The sequence below is a fragment of the Anomaloglossus baeobatrachus genome, chromosome 6 (assembly GCF_048569485.1).
Source record: "Anomaloglossus baeobatrachus isolate aAnoBae1 chromosome 6, aAnoBae1.hap1, whole genome shotgun sequence".
NCBI classification, from domain to species: Eukaryota; Metazoa; Chordata; class Amphibia; order Anura; family Aromobatidae; genus Anomaloglossus; species Anomaloglossus baeobatrachus.
In genome coordinates this window covers 525262507-525272973 of record NC_134358.1, presented here as the reverse complement: position 1 = coordinate 525272973, position 10467 = coordinate 525262507, and the positions used below count along the sequence as shown (strand labels likewise).

General features: G+C 43.9%; 1 protein-coding gene across 3 annotated transcripts in view; it reads right to left on the bottom strand.

Moving 5' to 3' along the window:
• Nucleotides 1-390: 390 nt before the first annotated feature.
• MPP7 (MAGUK p55 scaffold protein 7) overlaps nucleotides 391-10467 on the bottom strand; it is a 534209-nt gene continuing 524132 nt past the window's right edge. For all 3 annotated transcript variants that reach the window (XM_075315522.1, XM_075315524.1, XM_075315523.1), the window contains one exon: nucleotides 391-1774. In XM_075315522.1, coding sequence (XP_075171637.1) covers nucleotides 1595-1774 — 180 coding nt within the window. In that variant the 3' untranslated portion in view covers nucleotides 391-1594. The remainder of the gene's footprint in view (nucleotides 1775-10467) is intronic.

Sequence of the window (10467 nt, the reverse complement as noted above, 5' to 3'; positions counted from 1 at the left end):
AGAAAATAATCGCTCATATGCGCTGACACACAGGCTAGAATTGGTCCGAGTGGAATGCGATGTTTTATCGCACTCCACTCGCACCGATTTTCTCGCCGTGTGGCTAAGGCCTTAGTGCGAAAGGAGTGCGATTAAAAATCGCACTCCACTCGGACCACTATTAGCCTGTGTGTCCGCACACGAATGATTATTTTCTCAGCCCTAATCGGACCGAGAAAACAATCGCAGCATGCTGCAGGTGTAATGCGAGACTCTTCTCTCACACCCATTCAAGTGTATGGGGTGAGAGAAAAATTGCACTGCACTCACATTACACCGCTGTACGAGTGCAGGGCGAGAATGGCAATAGCCAGCTATGGAGGAGAGAGGGAGATAAATCCCTCCCTCTCCTCCTCAGCGCCGGCCCGCCCCTCCTCATCGCCCTCCCATCCTCAGTTCCGGCCCGCAGCTGAGGTCCGCCAGCGTGAGCAAAGTGTCATGTGAGGGGATCGCAGTAATCCCCGTGTGGCCGCAGCCTAACAGTAAATTGGGCTAAACTGTAATACCATGCACAAACTGTGGACAGGTGTGGTGTTTTTTTTGTAAGAAAGCCGCCATGTTTTTCTAATCATTGACAAATCCACAGATAGATGGTAGTGGGTCAGACTTCTCCGTCAAAAAGCTTCTTAGTGGGTAGTAGGACTGCGTGCCTACTGAGAAAAAGCCTATGGCCTTATAAAAAAAAAAACAGTGCAAAAATGTACCCTATACCAATGGGTCACACAGCCCTCTGACCTGGAAGTGCTTCACCGTATGAGAAACGGTTTGTAAACCGTACGCAGATCGTTATGCAAGAACCCAGAATTAGTGCGTGACCTATGCTCATTTCACTTTGTACGACCCCTAAACAATGAGAACCAGCAGTGCAAAAACATCACAGACATAATATACATCCAAGACCATTCTCAAGAACCTTGTCCTTTCCAGTGTAATTGACTCAGTCAACGTGATAAAAATAAAAAAAAATCCTTTCTCCCGTAACAGTGCCACACCTGTTCACAGGTTGTGCCTGGTATTGCAACTTCGCTTTGTTTACTTCAATGGAGCTGAGCAGCAATACCAATCACAACCCGCTGACAAATATGGCGCTGTTTCTGAAAGAAAGTAACCATGTTTTTCCAATCCTAAACAACTCCTTCAAGTCTAGGAAACCTCATTATCGTAATAAATAAAATGTAGTATTCGATTCCGCACACAGTAGAGGTCATGTGTGCACAGGATGATTATCCCCAGCGTCTCAGGTTGCCTACTTGCCGCTCGTACAGTGGTTGCCCACACTATGTGCAGATGATGCATACCCCATACATGGACTCTCTATGGATCAGAATCCACAGTCTTCACCGTTCCAGTACGACATACAGGCCGCAGTCTCCGCTTCGACCTACTGCTAGACCTTCACATACTTAAAAAGAAACCAGCTGACCCCCCACTCTGACACATCTCTGAGAACAAAATAAAATGAGGGCTAAAAATGAATTCAACCAGATGCGAATCCGAGCAATAAAAAAATAACGTAAAATAAAAAAATATTTGTGCCATACGCCGGGGAGGGTGCTCAGGAATGGAGCCAGCTCACTGGTACCCAGAAGCTGTCTTTCTCCAGCCTGTCAAGGGTGGATTTCAGTTCATTGAACGCTGTGGCGAGGTCGTCATTTATGATGATTTTATCAAAGTAGTGACCATATTGAGCTTCCATGATTTGTGCCGATTTGATCATTTCATCGAAATCTTCTTCCTGAGATAAAAAAAAGAGAAGAAATTGTGAGGCAGGAAATAAATAGCAATGACAGAATACATTCTAGGGTCATGTACACAGATATTTTACATTTAAAAGCTCCCAGCTCTGCTCCACTCAATTCTGAAATAAAGTCAGAACGGCTGCACCCTGTAATCTAAGAAAAACATAGTTACTTTCAGACTCTCTTTACCTATGCTGCTCTCAGATAAAGTAGCAAAAACCTGGTGACAGATTCCTTTTAAGTCATGATAGGGTTATAGGTTCACAAAAACATGTCTATGTAATTACATTCAAGAAATGATGCTGGTCAAACAATATATTAATGTTGGCCAAACTGGCTAACTATCTAAGGTATAAGGAGCCATCTCAACTCCCATGGTGCATGTCAGGAAAGTTGGATTTTAACATGGTTGATCCTTTTGTTCCCAGGAAAAAAAACATGAGACCCCAGAGGTGTCCGACTGCAGCTTTCTCCTCGCTCCCCATAAAATGCCAAGCACGTCAGTCGATCGTTTGCCTAACAACTACCTGAAGTGGACGGTCAATTTAAAGGGATTGTTCACTACTTTTACATTGATGGCATATCCTTAGTATAGATCATCAATGTCTGATCGGCAGTGGTCCGACACCCCACACTTTCACCGATCTGCTGTTCTCGGGCCTAGCAGCGGCAGCATTCAGATCAATAGGAGGCAGATGTGCAGGTCCCGGCTGTGGCCACTATCAGAAGGCGGAGCAGCTCTGGAACGGAGAATTTCTGGCTGCCGCCTCCGAAACAGAGAACAGCTGATGGGCAGGGGCAGGGCCGGCTCCAGGTTTTTGTGGGCCTCGGGCGGAAGAGTCCCAGTGGGCCCCATCCACACACAGACACCGATACGAACATATACATATTTAAAGACAAACTCACAAAAATACATATAAACAGACAAATATATACAGTCATATACACTTACAGACACACACACACACACAAGTCTGCTGCATACAGACAGACACACACACACACAACTCTGCTACATACAGACAAACACATACAACTCTGCTACATACAAACACATACAGCTCTGCTACATACAGACAAACACACACACAAACTCTGCTACATACAGACAAACACATACAACTCTGCTACATACAAACACATACAACTCTGCTACATACAGACAAACACATACAACTCTGCTACATACAAACACATACAACTCTGCTACATACAGACAAACACATACAACTCTGCTACATACAGACAAACACATACAACTCTGCTACATACAGACAAACACATACAACTCTGCTACATACAGACAAACACATACAACTCTGCTACATACAGACAAACACATACAACTCTGCTACATACAGACAAACACATACAACTCTGCTACATACAGACAAACACATACAACTCTGCTACATACAGACAAACACACAACTCTGCTACATACAGACAAACACATACAACTCTGCTACATACAGACAAACACATACAACTCTGCTACATACAGACAAACACATACAACTCTGCTACATACAGACAAACACATACAACTCTGCTACATACAGACAAACACATACAACTCTGCTACATACAAACACATACAACTCTGCTACATTCAGACAAATGCACACAACTCTGCTACAGTCAGACAAACACAACTCTGCTACATACAGACAAACACATACAACTCTGCTACATACAGACAAACACATACAACTCTGCTACATACAAACACATACAACTCTGCTACATACAAACACATACAACTCTGCTACATACAGACAAACACACACAACTCTGCTACATACAAACACATACAACTCTGCTACATACAGACAAACACATACAACTCTGCTACATACATACAAACACACACAACTCTGCTACATACAAACACATACAACTCTGCTACATACAGACAAACACATACAACTCTGCTACATACAGACAAACACATACAACTCTGCTACATACAGACAAACACATACAACTCTGCTACATACAGACAAACACATACAACTCTGCTACATACAGACAAACACATACAACTCTGCTACATACAGACAAACACATACAACTCTGCTACATACAGACAAACACATACAACTCTGCTACATACAGACAAACACATACAACTCTGCTACATACAGACAAACACATACAACTCTGCTACATACAGACAAACACATACAACTCTGCTACATACAAACACATACAACTCTGCTACATACAGACAAACACATACAACTCTGCTACATTCAGACAAACACACACAACTCTGCTACATACAAACACATACAACTCTGCTACATACAGACAAACACACACAACTCTGCTACATACATACAAACACATACAACTCTGCTACATACAGACAAACACATACAACTCTGCTACATACAAACACATACAACTCTGCTACATACAGACAAACACATACAACTCTGCTACATTCAGACAAACACACACAACTCTGCTACATACAAACACATACAACTCTGCTACATACAGACAAACACACACAACTCTGCTACATACATACAAACACATACAACTCTGCTACATACAAACACATACAACTCTGCTACATACAAACACATACAACTCTGCTACATACAGACAAACACATACAACTCTGCTACATTCAGACAAACACATACAACTCTGCTACATACAAACACATACAACTCTGCTACATACAGACAAACACACACAACTCTGCTACATACAGACAAACACATACAACTCTGCTACATACAGACAAACACATACAACTCTGCTACATACAAACACATACAACTCTGCTACATTCAGACAAATGCACACAACTCTGCTGCTCTGTGGGGCCCACACCCGCGGCTCGGCGGGTACAGCACCCGCGGCACTGGCAGCACCCGCGGCTCGGCAGGGCCCACACCCGCGGCTCGGCGGGTACAGCACCCGCGGCACTGGCAGCACCCGCGGCTCGGCAGGGCCCACACCCGCGGCTCGGCGGGTACAGCACCCGCGGCTCGGCAGGGCCCACACCCGCGGCTCGGCGGGTACAGCACCCGCGGCACTGGCAGCACCCGCGGCTCGGCAGGGCCCACACCCGCGGCTCGGCGGGGCCCACACCCGCGGAATCGGCGGGTGGGGGCATTGGCAGGGGCCAGGGCATACATCCAGGGGGTAGAAGCAGCTCACCGGGGCCCATAATGGGGAGGCGGGGAGGGCACTTACCCGATTAGGTCACGGTGGAGAGGGGGCCCACACAGCGCCGGACAGAAGCTCGCCTCCTTCATCTGTGGGACTGAGAAGGCGGTAGCTCCGCCCACAGATGAAATTCAAACGAGGATGTCTGCGCGCCTTAAAGTGACGGCGCCGCAGATTGCTGCTGAGGACTGCGGTCCCCGGAACTCGGCCGGGGACCGCAGAACTGTAAAGGCGAGTGGGCCCCGGCCAAGGGACAGGAGAACTGACGAGGCCGAGTGGGCCCCCCCGGCTCTCCAGGGCCCCGGCATTTGCCCGGGTTTGCCGGGTGCTGACGCCGGCCCTGGGCAGGGGTAAGGGGTGTCTGACTCTGGCTGATCAGACATTGATGACTTATCCTAAGGATAGGCCATCTATGTAAAAGTAGTGGACAACATCTTTAAAGGTTTATTCCCATCTTCACAGATGGGTGGTGTCATATAGTGCTGATAATAACAAGAAGTTTTGCAACTTACAGTTTATTAAAATTTGCAACTCTTTCTTAAGATGTTAACAATATTATCTCTTGTTTACAGCTTGTTGCCTAGGAGACCGTCCATCGCTCCTTTCTTGCTTGTAATCACTGCACTGCAGCTGGCCAGAATTAGAAGACAACAGAGTGTTTCAGTCAGCTTCAAAGCAGTGCTTACAAGCTCAATAAAAGAGAGTTTGGAAGCACTGTGCATGTTTGGCCCTTGCAGATAAGACAGCCAGTGGTGGTTAATCACCAAGGCAAAGAGTTGTAGTAAAAAAATAACAATAAAAAAGGAAAAGTGTTAGTACTTAGGACCTCAAGAAGGTCTAAAAACTGATTAAACTAAATGTAAATGGCAACAATTCTTGTTTTTATAAACAACTAGCTGTACTACCCGGCTTCGCCCGGGTTAATAACTGTTGTTAACAAAATAGAATGTATTAACATTCCCGGGATAGAATGTATAAATCGAATGTATTAAAGCCCGGGATAGTAAATATCTGTTTCTCTCCCATTCTCTGTCTGTCTCCCCCTCTGTATATATCTCTCTCTCTTTCTCTCTTTGTCTGTCTGTCTCTTTCCCTGTCTGTCTCTGACTGTCTCTGTCTCTTTCTCCGTCTGTCTCAATCTCCTTCCCTGTCTGTCTATCTATCTCTGTCATTTTCCCTGTATGTATCTTTTCCTGACAATACCCAGCTATGAAGATGGGAATAACCCCTTTAAAGGGAATCTGTCAACAGGTTTTTGCTCCCTCATCTGACAGCAGCATAATGTAAAAACAGAGACCCTGATTCCAGCGATGTGTCACTTACTGAGCTGTTTGCCGTCATTTTGATAAGAATCAATGTTTTCTCTGCTGCAGATCTAGCAGTTATACAGAGCTCATGAATATGCTGGACTACCTGGCAGCTCACCAAGTAGTCCTGTAATGATAATCTCCTGCTGATTAATCAGTGATTATATCAAAACTACACAAAGCAGCCCAGTAAGTGACACATCGCTGGAATCAAGGTCTCTGTCTGTACATTATGCTGCTCTCAAATTAGGTGGCAAAAACCTGGTGACAGACTCCCTTTAAAAACATTTTCAATTTATATGGGATCTCGTTTTTCTCATAGTTTCTGCATTTATCAACAAATACTTTTTTTTTTCTTTCCCTAAAAACCATGACATCAAAGCAAAGTGGAAATAGGTATGACCATGCTAAAGTAGCCTTACTTTCGTGGTTTTTTTTTTTTTCTCCAGCCCTTTGTGCGACTTTCTACATTGAGCAGATAGGGCAGTCCTGCTGTTTATATGAGATAATTGCCAATTATGTCTTTTTCTTCATTGGTCTTTCAAGCGTATCTTTAAGACACACTCAGGAGCTTCTGTGACACCAATAAGTGGGGGTTCCTGACAGCAGAGAAGAGCAGCAGAGCACTTCTCTGTACATGTGTGCCCTGAGCTGAAAGGGAACTGTGCAGAGAAATACAGTAAGAGGGGGAAATAGGGGGAAGGGACTGCACATGCTGAAACACCCAACAAGAAACTAGTGGAAGACGTGTCCAGTAGGAACAGAAGGTAAACAGAGTTGTAAAGCAATATTTAGGACAGTATGAGAAACGACGAATAATTATTTGGAAATATTTAGGATTTTAGCTTTAAAAGCACTTGAGCCACCAATGTGATTTTGGGAATACAATACAGTATATGTCTTTTGCATTGTTAGCGACAGCGAGACCCATGTTTAGTAGAAAAAGTCTAAAAAGAATTCCGAGCATACAGGCTCATTATGTTGCCGATTCAGACAAGAATAATCTAAAAATGCAGCAATGGCCATAGATTTCTCACACTATCTTTCTGCATCAGCAGCTGATTTCTTGAAGAAGCATTTCTATGAGAAACGTGCGTTGGGTGTGGGGGGAACCCGACTATCTTCTCTATCTTTATGGGTATTTTTTATACTTGTGCATCTTTAAACCATGATTGCCTTAATATTGATTATTTCTATTTTTCCCTTTTTAGCTCTGTGATCTGCTGTCCACTTCCTTCCTTACTATTGTTTTGGGGGCTGCGGGTATATGGGTGCATGTTTTCCTGTCCCCATTTATCTGTGCCTTCCCTTCCAAGAGGCTTAACTCGTCCTCTGTGCTATAGTGTCATTAAGGTATATATGCAACTTCTGATATATACAGTATATCTGGGTTATGTGCTTTTATGCCAGTTCATCAATTTTATTATAATTAACTAGCTGTAGTACCCGGGCGTTGCCTGGGATAGTAACTGTCTCTCACTCAGTCTCTGTATGTGTGTTACTGTCTGTCTGTTTGTCTCTCTGTCTGTCTCTTTCCTTGTCTGTCTGTGTCTATGTCTCTGTCTGTCTTTCTATCTCTCTGTATTTGTATCAGTCTGTCTCCATCTCTGTGACTGTCTGTCGCTATCTCTTTGTCTGTCTCTATGTGTGTGTCTGTCTCTATTTCCCCGTCTATCACTTTGCCCAGTCTGTCACTTTGCCCAGTTTGTGTCTTATCTGTTTCTTTCCCCGTCTGTCTCTTTATGTCTCTCTCTATCCGTCTCACCACCGACATCTTATTACCTCACACATAAGCTTCTTATACTAACAGTTTTTGTTCCTATAGCAACCACTGACAGTTGCCATTAATAGCCTGTAGCTCCCACCTCCATTCAGTTTAATGGAGGCATGTTTTTTGGAGAGTAACTGTAAAGCGTGGGGTTACATTTTCCCGTCAAAACATAGTCTATGACGTTCCCTGAGTCACATGGGGTGTCTGTGCAAAATTTCGTGATTGTAAATGCGATGGTGTGGATTCCTTTAGCGCACACACACACACACACACACACACACACACACACACCTTTATATATTAAATTACCAGGTGGCCCCCATTTCCTTATCTTCTTGTCCTTACCTGTGATGTCTTATTATTACTAAACCATATATATTTTGGCATTTAGTATGCATTTGATAAAATTACAGTATTTTTAACTTTATGGTCTGGCATTTTTTCTTTTTTTTGGGATTGTCTTAGCCACTCGAGCCAAAGCCAAAAACTCTCCAATATCCCATCTCCTGTATATCATACAGAAAAGGGTGCAGAAAGGCAAATTCTGGGACATACCCTATAAATGCCATTCAGGCAGCCTAGACAGAGGGCATCTCAGAACACAGTATATATTCTGCATGATTTGGGGCACTGCCAGCCAAACTGCTTCTAGTTCCCTGCTTCTCATTATGGCAGCCTCCACATAGCAGTGTTCACATGTGACATCCCCCCTCTATGTTTAAAGTCAATTACGCTAAATGCACAAGCAGAAACAGAAGAGACCACAAGGTAATGAGCGGTATATGTCCTTTATATCAATGCGCTCTTCTGCTAACTGAGCTTAACAAGTGCACATTTCTGGCATCGTCCTGTGTTTACTAACAGCTCGAACCAATAAAGGGATGATTTGCATGGACAAACTAGCGGTCAGAGAACGGGGAGACTCCGGAGGAAATGACTGCAGATGAGGAATTCCACTGAGGCATGGCTGGATTTACCGGATAATGCTGGAGATCTGAGTGCCCGCACTATTTAATAGCTGACTTTCTGTAGTAAAGGAAATAAAGAGCACCCCCCCCCCAAAAAAAAAAAATATTTCCATGCAAAATGGACTTTACTTCTCTCAAGTGTCATCTCTACTGTATAATGTTTCCATCTTGAACTGTTTTTTTTTTATTCATTGACTTTTAACAATGTATCAGTTAAAAACAAATGAAACACGGATGGAAAACTCAAAGACAGACTTTAATCATAAATGGAGACATGAAGCACAATGGATTGTCATAATGGCAGAGTCTGATCTGGAAACTGGATGAGAATGGGACTCCAAGTCTCATAAATAAGGCATACGGATCGTTTTTTTTTTTTTTTTTTTTTAAAGAGTTGTGTATGGATTGATTAGACTATTGGGGCCCACGTAGTCTCCATACAGAATATTGGGCCCCACATAGCCCTCCATACAGAATACTGGGCCCCACATAGTCTTCCATACAGAATAATGTGCCCCACATAGCTCTTCATACAGAATAATGGGCCCCACATAGCTCTTCATACAGAACAATGGGCCCCACATAGTCCTCCATACAGAATAATGTGCCCAACATAGCCCTCCATACAGAATAATTGGGCCCCACATAGTCTTCCATAGAGAATAATGAGCCCCACATAGTCTTCTATATAGAACAGTAAGCCACACATAGCCCCCCCATACAGATTAATGTCCCCCACATAGCCCTCCAACAGAATAATGGGCCCCACATAGCCCTCCTTACAGAATAATGTGCCCCACATAGTTCGCCATACAGAATAATGGGCCCCACATAGCCCTCCATACAGAATAATGGACCCCACATAGCCCTCCATACAGAATAATGTGCCCAACATAGCTCTTCATACAAATAATGGGCCCCACATAGCTTTTCAGACAGTTTAATGGGGCCCACATAGCCCTCCATACAGAATAATGTGCCCCACATAGCCCTCCATACAGAATAATTGGGCCCCACATAGCCCTCCATACAGAATAATGGGCCCCACATAGCTCTTCATACAGAATAATGGGCCCCACATAGCTTTTCATACAGAATAATGGGCCCCACATAGCCCTCCATACAGAATAATGTGCCCCACATAGCCCTCCATACAGAATAATTGGGCCCCACATAGCCCTCCATACAGAATAATGTGCCCAACATAGCTCTTTATATAGAATAATGTGCCCAACATAGCTCTTCATACAGAATAATTGGCTCCACATAGTCCTCCATACAGAATAATGGACCCACATAGCCCTCCATACAGAATAATGTGCCCAACATAGCTCTTCATACAGAATAATTGGCCCCACATAGCCCTCCATACAGAATAATGTGCCCCACATAGCCCTCCATACAGAATAATTGGGCCCCACATAGCCCTCCATACAGAATAATGTGCCCAACAT